Raw genomic sequence first — 22,760 nt, forward strand, 5'->3', positions numbered from 1 at the left:
TGGCCAGAGCTGAACAGAAGGTTTGATCTTCAAATACAGGACTCAGGTGAAGCATAGAGATTAGAGGAGAAGGGGAAAATATGAGGGGCTTAATGAAGATGAACTGCATGTATTCCTGTATAGAAAAATGACACTGATAATACTCATATGAACCTTCTCAAGAGAGCAGGCAGAAGGAGCTTTATAGATGAAGCACAGGAGAAAGCTGAATTTGAAGATGGTATAAAAATGGAGTCAATAGAAAAAAGGGAAATGTAATGGGAGAAAGGAAAAAGGAGAGGGAATAGGCCAAGATATTTCATATAATAAGATTTTTCTTTATTACAATGAAAAAAAATAATCCAAGACAGAGATGAAGACTTTATCTCAGAATGAAATAGGCCTTTCTTAACATATCACCTTAATTGAACTCTCTTCAGTTTGTTAAAAGGAGACCGCTGCAGTAAAAATTATTCTAATAAAAGTTCATTTTAGAAAGTTATTTACAGAGGAGAGACTAGAGTCAGGTAAAGTGACGTTTTGCAAAATAGTTCATGAAAAAAATGAACAAAACATTAATTAGAATAATAACAATGAGTTGAAAAGAGGGACAAGATCCAAGTGGTTTTGTAGAGGTTGAGGACTTAACTAGTTGTATCTTTGCAGTGAGAGAGACTGAGTCAAAAATAAATCCAAAATTTGATGCATTTTGATTGGGAGAATGGCAAACCTAGCAGCTGGAATCAAACATTTTGGTCATGTTGAATTATAGACCACTTATGGCCCATGGAGCTCTATAGGCAGAGATTGAGAATAAGTAGGTAGATTTGGAAATCTTCTCCAGAACTGATAATTGAGGCTATTAGAGTAGATAAAACCAACACAATAAAATAAGAGAGAAATGAGAGCTGAGGACAAAGGGAAAATGGTAAAACAAAAAATGATCAGGAGAGAAGAATGGCCAAATAGGATAAGCAGAAAAGAGCCATAGTTTGGAATCCAGGAGAAAAGAGAGAGGATCAAGAGAAAGTGGGTTGTCAATGGTATCAGATGCTGTAGAGATCAAGAAGAGTGATAATTGAGAAAGGTCATTGGTGCCCTGGAAAAAATAATGTCATTTGTTCAAGTCTGCATTCCCCAGAATGAGATAAGAGAGGAATGGATAAAGGACACAAATGGAAGGGTTAGTTTTCACAAGAAGAGATATCACATAAAAACCAAAAATAGAGAGAGGGAATAAAAAATTAGGAGAGGTTTTTAAGTGTAGAGAATGTGAACAAAGGAGATCATAAGTGTCTTCTTAGTAAAGTAGGATCTCTGCTACCAGATCTGACCTGAGCTTTTATAAAAAACCATAGCCCTGTATTTTCCTATTAATAAGTTATATATATCCCATTGCCAGCAGTTTGGAGCTAATGAGAAATTTTCAATTTTTATAATATTTATGCAAAAATCAAATTTAAAATTCCAAATAAAATATTCTGCTAAAATTAGACCTAAGTAGCATGCATACGCATATCAAAAGTATTTATGCAAGCATCAGAATTCCATATGTCTATCCCTTATAGTAGGGGCCATTACAGCATTTAACTCTAGTCTAATAGTGATAGAAGTTACTGTACAGTTTTACTCAGATCCTTAGTAGATGTGGAAACATTAGGATAATTTGAAGAAGAGATGAAGATAAAGTTCAAATCATAGGTCTAGTACTGACATAGGAATGGCTTCACTTTACTGTCTAGGATCTGTGTACTCAAATGTTCTTCATTAATGTTATGTATCTTTGTAGATAGAAGAATAAAATACTTTATGTAGGGTATTATTGAAACATGCACTATTGAAATAGTACATAGTATACCATGTAAATATAATATTTAGTAAATTCTATAAGTGTAGATATGTTTTTGAGAAACCTGTTCTTGCTACTTTGCAGAGTTAGGGAGTCCACTGGGATGCATACTGCATTAGATAACAGAATTTTTTGGTGCATTAATAGGTTTTTTCTGAAATTTTTTTCCTCTTTTAATTTTTTAAAATTTAAAGAATATCCTGTCAAATACACTACAGCAATTTATCTCAGAAATCATTCATTATGACCAAGTTAGATTTATACCAAAGATACAAAGTTTGTTCAAGATTAGGAAAATAATCAATGTAATTAAGCATACTAAGGGCAGCTAGGTGGTGCAGTGGATAAAGCACCAGCCCTGGAGTCAGGAGTACCTGGGTTCAAATCCGGCATCAGACACTTAATAATTACCTAGCTGTGTGGCCCTGGGCAAGCCACTTAATGCATTTGCCTTGCAAAAAAAAAATCTTCAAAAAAATGTTTGGGGCAGTTAGATGGTACAGTGAATAGAGCACTGGCCTTGGAGTCAGGAGTACCTGGGTTCAAATCCAGCATCAGACACTTAATAATTACCTAGCTGTGTGGCCTTGGGCAAGCCACTTCACCCATTTGCCTTGCAAAAACGTTAAAAAAATTAAAAAGAAGACAATCATTTGTAAGAGAATACATTAGGAACTTTCCCAGTAAACATTGATTCCCAAAGAATATGCTAAGTATACAATTCTAGAAATCCTAGCAATAGCAGTAAAATTAAAGAAAGAAATCAGAGTTGGGCAAAGATGTAATAAAACTTTGATGATGATCTGATGATGTATTTAGAAAATCCTAAGGAGTCAGTAAAGATGCTAAGAAAATAGCTTTAGCAAAATTACAACCTTTAAAATAAAACTGCTAAAATCAACAGCATTTCTTTATAGTAAAGAAAAAAAAATAAGGTAAATCTCATTTAAAATAACTACAAAGTTCGTAAAATATTTCAGAATCCATCTACCAAGGCCCACAAAAATACCCTTAGAGATTCAATCACACAGTGCTCTTTAGAGAAATAAGGAAGAATTTAAATAAGAGGAAAAATATTCATTGCTCATTGCTGGTTGTGCCAGTGTAATGAAAGCAAACCTGCAAAGATAATTTATGGTGTTAATTTTATATCAGTCAAGCTGTCAACAGGATACTTTATAGAACTAGAGAAGAAAACAAATTTAAAAAAGCAAAAGATCTAGACTATCGAAGGAAAGCAAAAAAAGAAAGGATGAAATAGCAATACCATTTAGTATTGTTAAAAAATAGAATTGCAAACTCTTAACATCTGTATGAAGGAATGTACTAAATCATTAATAATGAAGAGTTCAAAACAACCTTGATGTTTCACCTCACACTTAATAAATTGACAAATATAGCTAAAGATTGGAATAGCCCATGATGGAAGCATTATGAGAAAACAGGTAAACTAATTTGTTGGTGGAACTGTGAATCAGTCTAATCATTGTGAAAAGCAGTTTACAATAAAGTGACTAAAATGTTTATACGCTTTGATCTAGAGCTTCTACTACTAAGCATATATCCTAAGAAAATTATTGATAAGACATAGGCCTCCATAAATACCAAAATGCTTGTAACATCACAAAATTAATGCCTGTTGAGTAGGGAGTGGTTATACAAACTGTGGTTCATGAATGCAGCCAAAAATCATTGTTTTGTAAGAAAAGAAGAATGTGATGACTAGAGAAGCATGGAAAGATCAAGGTAAACTGAAAACAACATACAGTGACATAAATGGAAAGGAAAGCCAGCAAAATAGATGAAAATGTACCAGATGATAGTAATAAAAAGAACAAACATGACCCCCAGAAAGACATTGGAGAAAATATCTCCCCCTTCCTTTGCCATGGTGGGAGGTCTTACAGATGTGGAATATTGCTTATGTTTAATGTAATGTTTGACTTTGTTGATTTTTATCTTTTTTCTTTGAAATATATTTTCTCTAGGAGTAAAGTAGAGGAATACTTAAAGAAATTCAGATCATATAAAAATCAAAAAGTTACCAATAAAATGTATTTTTTAAAAACAAAAATTATCATTGTACAACTTCAAATTGTTAAGCATATGTTAGGAAAGGCAGCTTTGGCTTCAAATAACCAAATACTAAAAGTAGGACATTGACATTTTCCATTGATCCTTTTTTTCCCTATAATAAATAGAAACTAGAAATTTAATAAAACTTTGACTTTTTGTCTTTCTACTAGGAGGGACGTCTTGGATGACCTTGTGACATTGCACAATTTTAGAAATCAGTTCTTGCCAAATGCACTGAGAGAGTTTTTCCGACATATCCACGCCCCTGAAGAGCGTGGGGAGTATCTAGAAACTCTCATAACAAAGTTCTCACACAGATTTTGTGCTTGTAATCCTGATCTGATGAGAGAGCTTGGCCTTAGTCCTGGTAAGTTCCATAGTAAATTACTACTTTTTTTGCCCTTGGTACAACATAAAATTTCACCCTAAAGCAGGTAAGATATTGTCAGAAAGTTGAGTTTTTACAAGAGTGAACATTGGAGTGACTAGGTGGTGCAGTGGAAAGAGCACTGACCCTAGAGTCAGGAGTACCTGAGTTCAAATCCAGCCTCAGACAATTAATTACCTAGCTGTGTAGCTTGGGCAAGCCACTTAACCCCACTGCCTTGTAAAAACCTTAAAAAAAAAAGTGTGAACATTAAGTTTGCAGTTACAGCTTTTTCAATAAAAAGTTCCGTATACTTTATTTGCCTTTTTTATATGAAATGCAAGTATTTCAGCACAATGAAGAAACTAAATTTTTATAAAAATACCAGAGGATGCAATGGCTTTCTATAGAATCTGTTATGGGAAAATTTTTTCTCACTTCAAGTAGATCCCTAGTCTATTTAAGTAGAGATACTTGTCCCTGAGGTGTACTGTGTAGTGTATTCCTTGTATTACAATGCTCCTGGGAGTATAGGATGTATTAATGTTAGATTTTTAGAAAGAAAATCAAATGTCTTCCTCCACATAGGTTAATCAGTAAGTATTTATTAGGTGTTTAGCATGTTCCAAGCATCCACTGTGCTAAGTGCTAAGGATACAAGAATGAGTAAAAACACAGTTCATTCTAATATATGAGACAAGATGGGAAAACACACATATACACATACACACACACACACACACACACACACACAGACAGCCATGTGATGTAAGTGGAAGATAATCTATGAGAGAAGGCACTAGTAGTGTAGAGAACCAGGTCTCTGAGCTGAATTGTAGGGCAGCAGAAGGCAGGATTGAGGGAAGAAGAGAATATTTCAGTCTTGGGGGACATCTAGTACACAGGAGTGTGTGTGTGTGTGTGTGTGTGTGTGTGTGTGTGTGTGAAGAACACCAGCATACAGATTATGAAGGATCTAAAAACTAAAGAGAAAATGTTATAATTGACCCTGGATGTATTGAGTGCCATTGGAGTTTTTAAGTGGCATGGCAAAACTTGCATTTTTAGGAAAATCACTTTGGCAGCTGTTTGGAGGACAGATTAGAATAGGGAAGATTTGAATCAGGGAAACCAATCAGAAGTTTGGTAAAAGTCCAGGCATGAATGATTAGGATCTGGAGCAGTACCTTTCAGTGTCCATGACTTAAAGTCATATGTGATGGTAAGGACATTTCTGGTTACAAACCAAAGGAGGTATTATTTACTTTATGTTCTCCATTTAAGTAGTTTAAATCTACTCCAAGTCAGAATTGGTATTGAGTAACCAGAATGATAATATGTATAGACTTTGTGACTTATAGTAAAGAATATATACAATGCTGTGTTTGTAGGGGACATAGAGACAATAATGTAAGTGGATTTGGAGAAAGTACATCTTTGAGAAAGTTGAGATCTAGAAACACTAAGCAATGTATCCAAGGTCATAGGTGTAGATTCGCATATGCAGTTCCACTTAGAATTAATTGTGTTATACTCATTTTTGTATCATACCTGCATTTGGGATCACCTTATCTAAATTCTAAAAGTATAATTTTGATAATAATTTGATAACTTTAAGTAATATATATGCCATTTCTTCCAAAGTTGAAAGATAATTCAAAATACAAATTATTTTTATGTCTATGTGCTACATAACAGTTATATTCAGTGAAACTGATATTCTGATGCATACTTTGATAAGACTACATCACTATGTCAATAATATCTCAGTATCTTTCTTCAGTAAATGTAATAGCTCCAATTTGTATAGCATGATGTTGTAAAATATACCAATTATATCAGTTCTTCAAAGCTAATAGATGATTTCGATGACATAGTAATTTCTTTTATTCCAACTCGAGACTTGTTTACTTGATAAACATCTAATTGAAAACTTTGAGAGTAAATTTTAAAAGGTGAAGAAGAGTTTTTGGATATTCATTTGAGTGGCCCCATATAGAAAACATCTTTAAAAAATTAAATTTCTGGGGCAGCTAGGTGGCGCAGTGGATAGAGCACAGGCTCTGGAGTCAGGAGAACCTGAGTTCTGGCCTCAGACATTTAATAATTGCCTAGCCTGTGTGACCTTGGGCAAGTCACTCAGCCCCATTGCCTGAAATAAAATTTTTAAAAATTTTTTTTAAAAATTAAATTTCCATTTTAACCCAGCTATGTCATTGTATTATTATAAATTTGCCATGTAATAATTTTTCTTTGATATATCATATTTTTCCATTCTTACCCCAATAATTTCATTGTTTCATTATTAAGAATAGATGTCCTAAAGCTAATTATTTAACAGGATTATATGAATTGTTCTCAGTCTGCTCACAGCTGTGAAGTCTATTGAATGTGTTTTACAAAAGATATTTAATATGTGTATTTTGCACATGAATTTATATTTTAAAGCATATGGAAACACTGAATTTTTACAGCTGCTATAATTAATGATATGGAACCAATTGTATTGACTTTACATATTCCAAAAATTTTTAAAGTTATAGTACCATATCTTCTTTAACAGAGTCAAGAAATCTTCCAGATATGTTTATAGTGACGAGTTTACATCAGTAATCTCTTTCATAAGAGCATATTTGCACAACAAATCCTTATCACAAATTTTTATCGACGGCAACACTTAAAATTTATCTAATTTTTGAAAGGTAAATATGAAAATATATTTAGAATGGAGTAATTGTTCGAATAAGTTCAAAGTATGATTTATACTATTAATAAATACATAGTATGCTTTACAACTGAATGATTTAATACACATCTTTTTTAAAGAGATATTAAGAAGTTTGAAATTAGTCCTTAAAAATTACTTTTGGAATTTATTTGAACTGAAGGTTCTTAGACAGTTCTAAAATTGTTTTTAAATAAAAGAAAAAGCTTTTTTGATTGATTCTAATCACAGTCTATTGACCAGACCATATCTTGAAAACTTAATAATTTCTGAAAGTTTTTTCTCTTTAGATGCTGTCTATGTACTGTGCTACTCTTTGATCCTGCTTTCCATTGACCTTACTAGTCCTCATGTGAAGAACAAAATGTCCAAAAGAGAATTTATCCGAAACACCCGACGCGCTGCTCAGAACATTAGTGAAGATTTTGTAGGGCATCTTTATGACAACATCTACCTTATTGGCCATGTGGCTGCATAAAAGCACAACTGTTAGGACTTCAGCTTTGAAGGTGAAAGCAACTAAAGCTACCCAAGAAATTATTTTGTAGATATGGGGATTACACTAGTGCTGGCCATTAACCTCTACATGCAATCAAGTGTGTGCATACCACCTTGTTTTTTTATTAATTTACCATGGGAACTGAAGGATTTTGCAGAAATTTTTCTTAATTTTCCTTATCATGTTTTGCACAAAGCAGAACCATGTCAAAGCAGAATTTGACACAACTACTTAAGAATGTTTAAACTGACATTACACTAAAAAAGTGGTAAATTTGTGCATTTGATTTGCTTTAGAAACCTTAACCAGTTCCATTCTTTTATAAAATACCATATAATGTGTACATATTTAACTAAAGAGATTTATAATCATAATTATTTTATTGTATAGTATTTTAACTAAAGGTTTTCCTTTTCTCTCTAAAGTTGAGTTCTGAATTTATTTACTACTGATCAGAGATTACAATTGTTTTCATAATTAGATTTGACTTTTTAGTGATTCATCAATAACAGTATTTCATTTTTGAACTAGAAAGGAGAGAACTAATTTCTGATGAATTTTTAATTCTAAATATATATGAGTATGTATGACTGAGAGTATGTGTGTGTATATGTGTGTGTATGTACATACACATACACAGAACTATGATTTTAGGAAAACAGCATGGCATTGTGGATGAAGTGCTAAAACAGGAGTGAGTTCTACCTCTAACACATACTCTGTCACAATTAGGAAGTCATTCAGCCTCTTAGTGACCTAGATGACTCTCTAAGATTATGGATTATAGATAAACTGCTAACTAGCATCTATGGTGGGAGTTTCCATATTGGAAGTTCTGATATATACTAGTGAAATCACCAGTCTGTTGCCCCTCTCCCATGTATACACACACACACACACACACACACACACACACACACACACATACAGAGACATAAAGGTACATGATGGGTATAAAGAGGTTGCAGCATATTACCAACCATTACTTTCATACAAGAAGTAGTATATATGTATATACATGTGTATACATAACTGTGTGGGTATGGGTGTGGGTGTGTGTATGTATCTGGAGTAAGAAGGACATAATATCTCTGTAATTATTGGAGAATTTTTAAATCACTAGTTGAGCACCTACCTATGAAGATACTGAGTAATTTTTTTTAATCCTTGCCCTCTTTGAATTTACAGTTTAATAGCTTAAATTTTGTGTTTCACAGAGATTACTCCTATGATGACAAAAAAAAATACTCTTAAGATACAGTAACATTATTATTCAGCATAGATTACATCTGTGTTTAAAGGACTCCTTTTCCTCTGAACAATTCAAAATAATGTATTCATTAAGTAGCTTAGTAAATCTTTCTTGATTGTCTTTAAAATAATTTGGCAAATGTTACTGTCTTCCCTAAAGTAGTCTCTTGCCAATGATATTTCATAAGACATATAGTTTCAATTCAATCTGATTAGGAACTGAGGTATTCCATTTAATTAGATTGTTTTAGTTAATGATAGGTTATCTGTGCCACAATTATATTAACAATTTTTAGAAAATTATAATAGTTTAAAACAGGAATTATACAGGTCATGCTTCAATTACTGATAATTCAGAAACTCACTAGGAACTCTGTGTGTGTGTGTGTGTGTGTGTGTGTGTCTCTGTAAAGGCTCACCACTTTAAATGTTTCTCCCCTTCCTATCCCACCTCCCAAAAAATATATTTACAAAGAGGAGACAAATCATTGAGGTTTGTAAGAACCCACTTTATGTACTGATAGGTAGGGGGTTGTTTTTTTTTAACTTATTTTGGAGGAATGAAAGAGTAGGAAGAAAGCATTTAGATCAAAAGGGAAAACCTCATTTGTTCAGATTTGGTCTACAATATACTCCAAATTTGGTCTACAGGTATCAGCGAACAATAAATCAGCATTTAATAAGTACCTCTTATTTCTAGGTACTCTGTGTGAATTCACCCATGTGAGTACTTGTTCCATTATTACATATCACAGCTATTCTATACCTTTTCATCCTTACACATTGTACCTGTGTTTGAAGACCATCTTCAAAGACAACCAAGCATTATTCATCTATTATGTTTTGTTCTTGCTGTGTAAATCAGTTTCTTTTTTGTCTAATAAGACATATCCTTCATTATTTCTTTGTATACCACTTCTTTCAGACAAGTAATGGTTGGTAATACTTTGCTACTACTTATACCCATCATGTACTTTTATGTTACTGCATTTTCTATTCTTCACAGGACAGTGCTATTCTATAATATGTAATCATGTAGCGTCATCAGGAATTTAATTCGTACTAATAGAGTTTGCAATTGGAAACAAATTGAGATCGTTAAAAAGGATACTCAGTTTCCCCTAATAAAATCCAGTACACTCATCTCCGTTTTCAGTTCGGGACCCAACTCATTTTGTGTCTGTAATATATGTACTGGTGAGATAATCCAGTGTCTAACCCATAAAACTGTAGGTCATAATTTGTGGAATACCTGTTCTTCATCCACTGAGTTTTTCCTGGGTGAATTGTTAAACTTAGGACTTTTCAGTGATTGTGGATGATTTAGGAGGACCTATGTTGTTATAAAACTTGAAGCTGATACAATGGAAAGGCACTAACAGAAGAATCTGTTTGAATCCCAAGTGGACCAAGTTATATTACCTTCTTTGCCTTCAGTTTCCTCATCTTTCCCATGAAGATGTTACACTAGATACCTCTTTAGGTCCTTTCCAACTCTACATGTGTGATCCCCATGAACACAGTGTCGTACACAAACAGGAGCACATGATCATTTGTAAAGAATCTCTCTCAAATTTGGACATTTGAAGCCATCTTCCATGGCCTGCTCCTGAGGAGTTTACTGTTTACAGTTGCTCTGAGTAAAAGGTTATCTCTGGAGTTATAGCTCAGAATTTTTTATGATTGGAATCTAGCAATTGTTTCAGTTTTGCTCTATTAAGTCAGATAATGCTTCTGTAACCAATAATCAATAGAATCTTCTATAATCAAAACTATCCAAATTTGTTCCAAGAAACCTCTATTTTATGACTTTAAGATATGATTTGCTTTAGAAAATCATCTGTCAGCACCTTTCCATTCCTTTGTTACATTTTCATCCAGGATACCTTTCAACTATTCTTATAAAGATTTTATGAAAGTGAGGAAGTAGATGCTTGGTTTGGTATTAGAGTTGCTTATGTCTTCCCTGTCAATATTTTTGATAATTATATAGTTTCTGATTTTGTTTTTTAGTTTTTTTTGTAATCAGCCCCTCTTTTAAATATCTTGAAAATTGATTCCTAAATGCTTTTACAACAATTTTCTACTTAAGCTTTGATTTTTTTTCCTTTATATATTTTGTCAGAGCCTTCCTTCTTTGCTCTATCCCTTCTAAGTGACATTTTCATTTCCTTCATATAGGATGTTGGGTACTGAGTTAATAAAAGTTCCTATCTGTCAGAGATGAGAATAGATTTCAATAGAAAGCACTTAATACAAGCTATTTCATTTCATGCCTAATCCTTTACATCCTTGCAATTTAATCTGTAAATCTTGGAATGATCAGGCTTAATTGGATCTTACACCAAGATTTCTATATCTACCTCTACAATGTTTTCTTAGTTTATATTCTAAATTGGCTCTTAATTATTTTCTTTTTTGAATGAAGAAAGGTTCTGACTCACACAGTTTTTTGTCTTGTGGTTACATAGTACCCACTTTTTTTAAAGCAGTTAAACTCCAATAAGTGGTTAGAATAGACCAATGTCTTTACTTTTAAACTATTTAGCTCACATTGACCATTTTTCCTATTTGGTTTTGGAATTAATTTCAACCATTTTCTCTAATTTGGCTGTACATTGACAGCTGCTTGTGAAATTACTCTCATCAGTGGTCACCAATCATTTCCTGTCTATTATGGTCATTTTCATTTTCTTTGATGTTATTTGGTGTTCATTTTCAGACTCTCCTCTGACTTTTCCTGAGGAAAACATTTGGGCCTCTATATAATTTATTAATCCCAAACTATTTTCCATTATGTTTTTCATTGGCCCTTACCAACCCCCATCTTCACAGTGTAACCTTTAAATATCAGTTTTATGTTATCTTGGTTTGAAGTATCTTAGATTCCTCTTAGAATTCCTCTTCATTCTCTACAGCAAATATTGGTGCAATATTGGTCATATTATTTTCTAATGGAACATCAAAATACTGTTAAAGCAGTCTCAGTTGTTCAAAGAACAGAACAGACAGCTTTAATATCAAAAGTAGATGGTAAAGTGATAGACCTCTAAGGTCCTAAATTAATTTCTAAAAAATACCATTTCTTCTTACATGCAAAATACAGAATTCCATGAGGAAAATAAGCCTTATTACAAAAACAATGTGACATTTTTAAAAAATCAAGCTGATACCCCAAATGGAAAGGACCTTTAGTAAAGAAGTTCAAAGAGTAGTGATTGGTGATAACCTAACCTAGTGTCAACATTCCAGCTGTATAGCTGAGAATATCAGTCTCTCTGAATCCCTGTCTTCCTCTATGCCTCTTCCTCTGACTTTCTGGTTTGTCTTCTTTCTCTCTGGGTCTTTCCCCTCTGCCTAATATACCTCTCTTTTCTTACTTTCCTTCCCCTTTTGCTGCTGTTATCAATTTCTATACTTCTCCTTTCCCTTATATCCCAACTAATTTTCTTGTAACTGACTGTAATATGAAACCAAAGTATTTTTATTACCATTATTTATCCCTGTCTCAGCTTAGTAGTTGAGAATGGTTTACATCTCAAGTTTGAAAGAAATAAAATCTGTGATTATGCTTCTTCCTGTGTGTGACCTTCAATAGAAAAAAAAAAGACTTCAACCTACTCTATAAGAATGACCTGTACACATTCAATTCAGTGATCATATAGTAAGTAGCTACTGTGTTTGGGGTATATATAAAAAAATCCCAAAATGAAAATAGTAACTTCAAGGAGTTTATATTCTTCTTGAGGGAAGCATGGTCCAGACCCATACCCCACATTTTAGGCTCACACAAAGTTCTGTAATGGGGTGGACCTACAAGATTAATATCATTCTTGTTTTACTCATACACTGTTTATTCTTGGAGTCTGCTGTATAAACTGAGGTAAGGTAGTTAAAGCAATGGAAGTGAAGGATACCCACTTTAAAGCTTTGAAAGAGGATACGGAATCATTGCATATGGAGGAGCTGTGTTGGTTTGAGTCATGAATTGAGTGATCTATGGTTAATAACCTTGCAGGTTTTGTCAAATATTTTCATGGTCATTACATAGTTGTTAAATGACTTTTCCCCCTAACTTCTGCATTATATATAATTTAAGCTACACAAGGACCTTACTCAGAAACACTAGAAAGTTTCTTAAAAGTATGCTTTAGCACGCCAGTGACCATTTATTTTTTCACAAACTTTTACTAGGATTATTTTTTCCTGATTTGCAAAAAGATTTCAAATCTAGCCTTGATTTCTTAGACATGTCTTATTTATACACCCTAAATTACACTGATGAACCTTAATTCATAAACCCAAGTAGGGAACAACTGCACAGCATTTCAGTTTTCTTGGGCAGCGAGGTAGCAGAGTCAGTTTTACACTTAAAAGTAGAAGAGAGATTCCAGCTGGGTGTCTCCTGGGTGTCACTTTACCATCAATTTCTTCATCTGTAAAAATAAGAATAATAGCATCTAAATCCCAAAGTTGTGAGAATAAGTTCAGATATTTGTAAAGGACTTGGCAAACCTTAAAACAGTATAAAATAGTGGATAAATTAGCTCAACATTCCTGCCTCTCTGAAATCCACAAAAATAATTGCTGTGCATTTCTTTATACTCAAAAATTAAAGATTTTAAAATACATCACTCATCTTGTTTCTTGCATTGTAGACCATGACAAAATTTTTCATTAATTCAAATATGTCTTCATGATTTTACTTAGATTACTCCACTCACAGTTGTTGGGATGAAATAATCCAACCCAATCCAATGAAGATTTATTAAAGGCTAGCATAGGGTATGAAAAATAATAAAAAGAAAAGACAGTCCCTGCCCTCAAGGAATATACAAGAGTCTAGCAGGAGGAAACAATAAAAGGAGATAGGAAAATTTGTGGGGTTGGTGGGGAAACCAGGGGATGTGTTACATGGAGTTGAAACTAGGAAGAGTAGCAAATTTGGAATGGTGAATCAGAAAGTCCTGAAGTCCCTGACCTCTAGAAAGGAAGGCACTGGGAAGAAATTAGGGGATAATGATTGTCTTTCATTTGCAAAGAAGACCATGACATCAGAGAGGTGATGCCATGACAATCACATGAATTGGATTTGAGTGAAGTGGGGCTGTGCTAAGTCACCAGCCTCACTTTCTCCTCCAGAGTCATCTCAGTCCAGTGGCCAGATTCAGATCAGGACAACTAGAAATGGCCCTGGATGTGAGGCAATCAGGGTAAGTAATTTGTCCAAGGACACACAGCTAATAAGTATCAAGTGTCTAAGGCTGGATTCAAACTCCCGTCCTCCTGACTTTGATAGACCAGTGCTCTATCCACTGTATCATCCAACTGTCGACCTGATCCATATCTGGCCACTAGCCCCAAATGACTCTGGAAGAGAAAGTAAGGCTGGTGACCTCACATAGCTCCCCCTCAAATCCAATTCATGTGCTTGTCATGTCATCACCTCCCTGATGATGTGGTCTTTGAAAATGAAGGACAAACATTATTATTATTGGAGAAGTTAGGTACCTCACTTTCCACTCCTTCAATTAGGAGGGAGAAAGTTGAGAGAGGTGTCCATTAGGGGAGATATGTATGGCACACTGGTGTGGCAGTGAATTAAGTGAGCCAAGGTCAAAGGCTTTGACTCCCAAGCCAGCTCTTCAGTATACCTTCTGCCCCTGTTATACTGCAATGGCAAAAAAAAAAAAAATGACAGTCTAGTTACATCATGTTGTTTTGGTTAAGGTTTAAGTCAAATTGTGAATTTGCTTTCTTTGTCAATGGAAAATATTGTCCTAAGATAATTTGTTGAAACCCAAAATGAATCAGAGACAGAGTTGGGGGACAGTTTAATTGAAATCCAGAACAAATTGAAAACCTGGCCTATGTATAATAGTGAACCAATATATATATATATATAAAATAGTGAATATAATAATGAATCAAAATACTCCACTCAACATTTGGTAAGCACCTTCTGTATATTTTGAATACATTGAAAATTGAACTGAGCTATTAATTCATTTCGTTCAAGACATCCAGTGTCCCAATTGATTCAACCCAAAGTTCTCAAAATAGAAGCTGCCACAAGTACCGTTCTAAAGAAAGTGGTAACCTTCAGAACCATTCACAACCAACCACCCTTTTTTTAAATTAATTTTTATTTTAAGATATTATTTGAGTTTTACAATTTTCCCCCCATCTTGCTTCCCTCCCCCACCCCCACCCCCACAGAAAGCACTCTGTCAGTCTTTACTTTGTTTCCATGTTGTACCTTGATCCAAATTGGGTGTGATGGGAGAGAAATCACATCCTTAAAGAAGAGAAGTCTAAAAGGTGACAAGATCAGACAATAAGATATCTGTTTTTTTCTAAATTAAAGGGAATAGTCCTCGAACTTTGTTCAAGCTTCACAGCTCCTTGTCTGGATACAGCTGGCACTCTCCTTTGCAGACAGCCCAAAATTGTTCCTGATTGTTGCACTAATGGAAGGAGCAGGTCCTTCAAGGTTGAACATCACTCCTATGTTGCTGTTAGGGTGTACAGTGTTTTTCTGGTTCTGCTCATCTCCCTCCAGGCTTCCCTGAAATCCTGTCCCTCCTGGTTTCTAATAGAACAATAGTGTTCCATGACATACATATACCACAGTTTGCTAAACCATTCCCCAATTGAAGGACATTTACTGGATTTCCAATTCTTTGCCACCACAAACAGGGCTGCTATAAATATTTTTGTACAAGTAATGTTTTTACCCTTTTTCATCATCTCTTCAGGGTATAGACCCAGTAGTATTATTGCTGGGTCAAAGGGTATGCCCATTTTTGTTGCCCTTTGGGCATAGTTCCAAATAGCTCTCCAGAAGGGTTGGATGAGTTCACAGCTCCACCAACAGTGTAATAGTGTCCCAGATTTCCCACAACCCTTCCAACAATGATCATTATCCTTCCTGGTCATATTGGCCAATCTGAGCAGTGTGAGGTGGTACCTCAGAGAAGCTTTAATTTGCATTTCTCTAATAATTAATGATTTAGAGCATTTTTTCATATGGCTATGGATTGCTTTGATCTCCTCATCTGTAAATTGCCTTTGCATATCCTTTGACCATTTGTCAATTGGGGAATGGCTTTGTGTTTTAAAAAATATGACTCAGTTCTCTGTATATTTTAGAAATGAGTCCTTTGTCAGAATCATTAGTTGTAAAGATTGTTTCCCAATTTACTACATTTCTTTTGATCTTGGTTACATTGGTTTTATCTGTGCAAAAGCTTTTTAATTTAATGTAATTGGAATCATCTAATTGGTTTTTGGTGATGTTCTGCAACACTTCCTTAGTCATAAACTGTTCCCCTTTCCATAGATCTGACAGGTAAACTAATCCTTGATCTTCTAATTTGTTTATAGTATTGTTTTTTTATGTCTAAATCCTGTAACCATTTGGATCTTATCTTGGTAAAGGGTGTGAGGTGTTGGTCTAATCTAAGTTTCTTCCATACTAACTTCCAATTATCCCAGCAGTTTTTATCAGAGGGAGTTTTTATCCCAATGGCTGGACTCTTTGGGTTTATCAAACAGCAGATTACTATAATCATCTCCTGCTTTTACACCTAGTCTATTCCACTGGTCCACCACTATTTCTTAGCCAATACCAAACAGTTTTCATGACTGATGCTTTATAATATAATTTTAGATCAGGTAGGAGTAAGCCACCTTCTTTTACACTTTTTTTCATTAAGCTCCTGGCTATTCTTGACTTTTTATTTCTCCATATGAATTTACTTACAATTTTTTCTAACTCATTAAAGTAATTTTTTTTGGAATTTTGATTGGTAGGGCACTAAACAGATAGTTTAGTTTTGGTAGGATTGTCATTTTTATTATATTAGCTCTACCTATCCATGAGTAGTTGATATTTGCCCAGTTATTTAAATCTGATTTAATTTGTGTGAGAAGTGTTTTATAATTGTTTTCAAAAAGATTCTGAGTCTGTCTTGGCAAATAGACTCCCAAGTATTTTATATTGTCTCAGGTTACTTTGAATGGAATTTCTCTTTCTAGCTCTTCCTGCTGTATCTTGACAGACATATAAAGAAAAGTTGAGGATTTATGAGGGTTTATTTTATAACCTGCAACTTTGCTAAAATTGCTAATTGTTTCCAGTAGTTTTTTGGATGATTTCTTGGGATTCTCTAGGTAGACCATCATGTCACCTTCAAAGAGTGAGAATTTTGTCTCTTCCTTCCCAATTCTAATTCCTTCAATTTCTTTTTCTTCTCTAATTGCTGATGGTAACATTTCTAATACAATATTGAATAGTAGTGGTGATAATGGGCACCCTTGTTTCACCCCTGATATTATTGGGAATGCCTCTAGCCTCTCCCCATTGAATATAATGCTTGTTGATGGTTTCAGATAGATACTGCTAATTATTTTAAGGAACAGTCCATTTATTCCTACACTCTCTAGTGTTTTTAATAGGAATGGATGCTGTATTTTGTCAAAAGCTTTTTCAGCATCTATTGATATGATCATATGATTTCTGATGGGTTTGTTGTTGATATAATTGAGTATACTAACAGTTTTCCTAATATTGGACCAACCCTGCATTCCTGGAATAAATCCTACTTGATCATAATGTCTTATCCTAGTGATAACTTGTAATCATTTTGCTAAGATTTTATTTAGGATTTTTGCATCTATATTCATCAGGTAAATAGGTCTATAATTTTCTTTCTGTTTTAACTCTTCCTGGTTTAGGTAACAGCACCATATTGTTTTCATAGAAAGAGTTAGACAGAGTTCCATCTTTCCCTATTTTTCCAAAGATTTTATATAGAATTGGAACCAATTGTTCCTTAAATGTTTGGTAGAATTCACCTGTGAATCCATCAGGCCCTGGAGATTTTTTTTTAGGGAGTTCAATAATGGCTTGTTGAATTTCTTTTTCTGAGATAGGGTTGTTTAGGTATTTAATCTCTTCTTCATTTAACCTGGGCAACTTATACTTTTGTAAATATTCATCTATTTCACTTAGATTATCAAATTTATTGGCATAGAGTTGGGCAAAATAATTTTGAATTATTACTTTAATTTCTTCCTCATTGGTGGTGAGTTCACCTTTTTCATTTATGATACTAGCAATTTGGTTTTCTTCTTTTTTTGATCAAATTGACCAGAGGTTTATCAATTTTATTGTTTTTTTCATAATACCAACTTTTGGTTTTATTTATTAATTCAATAGTTTTTTACTTTTGGTTTTATTAATTTCTCCTTTAATTTTTAGAATTTCTAATTTAGTATTTAATTGGGGATTTTTGATTTGTTCTTTCTCTAATTTTTTTAGTTTCATGTTTAGTTCATTGATTTCCTCTTTCTCCAATTTATTCATGTAAGCATTTAGAGCTATATCCCCTGAGAGTTGCTTTGAATGAATCCCATAGGCTTTGGTATGTTGTTTCATTATTATCATTATCTAGGATAAAATGGTTAATTCTTTCTATAATTTGTTTTTTGGCCCACTCATTTTTTAAAATGAGGTTATTCAGTTTCCAATTTGTTCTGGGTCTATATCTCCTTGGCCCAGTATTGCATATGACTTTTATTGCATTGCGATCTGAGAAAGATGTATTCACTATTTCTGCCTTTCTGCAGTTGATCATTAGGTTTTTATGTCCTAGTACATGGTCAATTTTTGTATAAGTCCCATGTACTGCAGAGAAAAAGGTATATTCCTTTGTATCCCCATTCAGTTTCCTCCATAAGTCTACCATATCTAATTTTTCCTACAATCTATTTACCTCCTTAACTTCTTTCTTGTTTATTTTATGATTCGATTTATCTAGATCTGATAGCGGGAGGTTGAGGTCTCCCACTAGTAGAGTTTTGCTGTCTATGTCTTCCTGTAGTTCTTTCAGCTTCTCCTTTAAGAATTTGGGTGCTGTCCCACTGGGTGCATATATATTCAATATTGAAATGACTTTATTGTCTATGGTACCTTTTAGGAGGATAAAGTTTCCTTCCTTATCTCTTTTAACGCTATCTATTTTTGCTGCTGCTTTGTCTGAGATAAGGATTGCTACCCCTGCTTTTTTTACTTCGGCTGAAGCAAAATATATTTTGCTCCAACCTTTTACCTTTACTCTCTATGTATCTCTCTGCTTCAAATGAGCTTCTTGTAAGCAGTATATTGTAGGATTCTGGTTTTTAATCCACTCTGCTGTTCGCTTACATTTTAAGGGAGAGTTCATCCCATTCACATTCAAGCTTATGATTTCTAATTCTTTATTGCCCTCCATGCTATCTTCCCTCTGTATTTTCCCCCTTTCTTCCCCCTTTATCCATATTCCCCAGTATTTTGTTTCTGAATACCACCCCCTTCAGTGTGTTTGCCCTCCTATATCACACCCTCCCCTTTCTTTCCCCTCCCTTTTTCCCTTTTCCCTTCCCTTCCTTTTGTTATTTCCTCTTTTCCCCCACTCCCCTTCCCTTTTTCTGTCCCCCTCCCCTTTTCCCCTTTTAATACATGAAAGGTTAGATGTTTTATAAGTTAACTGAGTATGTGTAGGTTGACTTTAAGCCAAGTCTGATGAGAAGAAGATTCAGGTGTTTCTCATCTGCTCCTTTCTTCCCCTCTATTACCATAGGTTTTTTTGTACCTCTTAGTGTAATGAGATTTACCCCATTCACTCTCCTCCCTCCTCCCGTCTCTTTCCTGTCCCCCCTTTTTAAGGAGGTAGTGTTTTTTAGATCATTCTATCTAAGTCATAGAAAATTCTGATTGTCCTTTCTAATTCAGTATATTCTATCGAATAGAGTCAAAATTCCTGAAACTTATTAGGGTCTTTCTCCCAAGTGGGGTTAAAGCCAGTTACATCTCTTTAGATAGCAGTCTCATGGAGAGTTCATGTATCACAACAAACCACCCTTAATTCAGATTCAGTTTTGGGATGAAATGAGGCACCAGGGAGTAACTGTACATTTAACAAAGGAGGAAATGTCCTTTGTCCTAATACAGAAAGAATACCAAGGAAGGATATGATTGGCACTTACCATCTCTGCCCTTGACTCCCTTTGGAAAGGCATCTGGTCAGAGTATAGTGACTCTCAAGGTCTCCATGACAAACCAAGTCTGACCAGCCCAAAGCACCTGTGGCTTGGATTTTTTATTGGCCCTAGGCAAGGAAACCCTACAGGAAAAGTCATCTGAGTTCAGATCTGACCCGAGTCACCTACTAGCTGTGTGACCCTGGGAAAGTCATTTAACCCTCTCTACATCAGTTTCTTTATCTGTAAAATAAACTGAGGAAGGGAATAGCAGACCATTCCAGTATCTCTGGCAAGAAAACTTAAGATGGGATCTTGAAGAGTTGGACATAATTAAGCTATAACAGGCTAGGCAGCTGTGTCAGAGAACCTGGGACCAATTAGGTTCTGTGAGGGGAAGGAAGAAGCTTGACCAAGGAAGCTACCCTAGCAGCTGAAGCTGAGACAAACAGTTAAGTGATTTGTCCAAGGTCATATTGCTAATAAGTATCTGAGGATATATTTGAACTCAGAAAAGTGATTCATTCTGATTACAGGATGGTACTCCATCCATTGACTACCACCTGGGAGTACTGGCACCAGATCTCAATAAACAAAGCAGTAATCATTAAAGATTTAAGAGATAGAGACAGTTAACAACATAAAGAATTCAACACAATAGTATAGAGTCTAATAAATCCAAAGGCTCAGTTGCTAAGGAAAAAACACTATCTGGCAAAAACTAATGGGAAAATTGGACATCAGTTTGGCAGAAATTAGTTATAGATCACCAATATCTCACACCATACATCAAGATAAACTCCAAATAAATGTGACCAAGAAATAAAAGATTACAAATTGACTAGGAAGAAAGCTTTGTCAGACTTTATCAGGAAATTTTTCCAGGACTATGCTGTCCTACTGCAGAAGCAAAAAACTTAGACAACTCTAGAACTTCTTTCATAGAAATGCAGAAATCTTAAAACAATATTAAAGTAAATCACAAACATATTTGAGGAACAATGAAGAAATTACCTCTTAGATCTATAAAAATAACTAAAAAAAAGTTCATGATTAAACAAGTGAAAGAGAGGATCACAAAAGATAAAAAGGACAATTTTGTTTACATAATAAAGCTAGAAAGGTTTTTGCATGAGCAAATCTAAGGTAGCAAAAATTAAAAAGGAAGCAATTACTGGAAAAAATACAACTTCTCTGGTTCAGGTCTCTTATAAAAGATATATATGGAACTAATTAAAATTTTGTAAGGCTAAGAACCACTCCTCAAAAAACAGCCAAACCAAAAAAAAATTTAAAAAAAGACAGCCAAACTACTGCAATATCTATATCCCCAAAGAGACCATAGAAAGATCGAAAATGTCTACATGTTCCACAATACTTATAGCATCTCTTTTCTTGGTAGGAAAAAAAAATTAAGAGGGCATCCTATTGGAGAATGGCTAAACAAATTGTGTTATATGAAGAATAAGACTCTGGATAGGTCACTTGATTTCTGCCTCAGCAACCTCATCTTTAAAATGGAGATAATAACCTACCTTCCAGAATTCCTTTTAAGGATAAAATAATGAAGTTTTCATAAAGTATTTTCAAACCTTAAAGTTATAAATAAATTCTTATTTTAGTGACACAAGAAAATTATAAAATTAAGAATTTCAAAACAAACAAACAGAAGTGATAAGAACTAGGAGAATAATTATAGTAGCAGCAACATGATAGAAAAAACAACTTTGAAGATTTTACTTAATCAGGAAAGCATTTATTTATTAGTCTACAATTTGCAAACACTGCAAAGTATAGGGAATATCAAAAAAGACATTCCCTGCTCTCAAGGAGCTCAAATTCTAATGAAAGTAGTTATGTACAAACAAGATAAATACAGGTTAGGGAATTAACAGAGAATTAAGGGAAGTTGGAAAAAGCTTTACATAGAAAGCATGATGATGAAGATAATACCATTTATATAGCATTTATTATGCATCAGGAACTATGCTGAATTATTACAATTACTGCATCTTCATAGCAAGTCTGGGAGGGAGGTACCATTGTTATTTCCATTTTACAGATAAGGAAACTGAGGCAATAAGAAGTTAAGGGATTTGATCAGGGTCATATAGCCAATATGTATCTGAGGCAAGATTTGAACTTAGGTCTTCCTGAATGCAGGCCCAATATTTGAAGAAGTTGATGTTTTTTCTAAGAGTAGGCTATTTTGACAATTCCTACTGTAGGCATCACCAAGTACATCAAGCCTTGGGAGAGAGAAATCTGCAAACTGAGGCAGAACTTTCCCAGTAACCTCCTCCTTGATCTTCCTGGAGAATGTTGGCTAGACCTTGAGGATGTGGGAGCAATTAGCAGGAAAATGGAGGCTGAAGAAAAGTGTGGGATGTGTGGAAATGCAAGAGGAAATAGACATTTTCAGATGTGGTTAATATGGAAATTTGTCAGCCTATATAGCGAAGTATTTAGTGATTTTGTTTTTTGTTTTTTTAATTTGCTTAATGGTGGGAGTGGTACGTGGACTATGAGGTCTACTCCAATTTTGTATGGGGCTTTAAGGTTTGCAAAGTGCTTTACCTGTATCTCATTTGAACTTCACCATTCTGTGAAATGGGTACTATTACTATTTATTATAAGAAAAAAATATGCCTTCAGTTCTCCAGTATAAAGAAAGGTATCTAAGAATATATCCAAATTCAGTTCCCAAATGCAAAAAAGATTCTCAGAATCTATTCAACCAAATTCTATGAAGAAGAGTGATAATGTTGAAACATTGTTGGGTCAGAAGACAGAATTAAGTGTGGCTTCTGACAGTACATAATTTTTTTTCCAAGTAACATTTTTTAAAATTATTGTTCAACCCACCACTCCCTCCTACCATTAAGTAAATTTAAAATTAAAAAAATGTTGTTCTTCATTCTCAAAGAAGACCACAACATCAGGGAAGTGATGCCATGACATGCTCATGAACTGGATTTGAGTGAGGGGT

General features: G+C 34.2%; 1 protein-coding gene across 4 annotated transcripts in view; it reads left to right on the top strand.

The window, feature by feature from the left end:
• Nucleotides 1-14,626, top strand: part of FBXO8 (F-box protein 8) — a 56,036-nt gene extending 41,410 nt beyond the window's left edge. For 3 of the 4 annotated variants that reach the window (XM_074228955.1, XM_074228956.1, XM_074228957.1), the window contains exons 5-6: nucleotides 4,075-4,271; nucleotides 7,287-14,626. In XM_074228955.1, the coding sequence (XP_074085056.1) occupies nucleotides 4,075-4,271; nucleotides 7,287-7,474 (385 nt within the window). In that variant the 3' untranslated portion in view covers nucleotides 7,475-14,626. Of the gene's footprint in view, nucleotides 1-4,074; nucleotides 4,272-7,272 lie in introns of all 4 variants that reach the window. The other variant, XM_074228958.1, reaches the window with a different exon arrangement.
• Nucleotides 14,627-22,760: the final 8,134 nt, after the last annotated feature.

The sequence above is a fragment of the Macrotis lagotis genome, chromosome 3 (genome assembly GCF_037893015.1).
Source record: "Macrotis lagotis isolate mMagLag1 chromosome 3, bilby.v1.9.chrom.fasta, whole genome shotgun sequence".
Taxonomy (NCBI): Eukaryota; Metazoa; Chordata; class Mammalia; order Peramelemorphia; family Peramelidae; genus Macrotis; species Macrotis lagotis.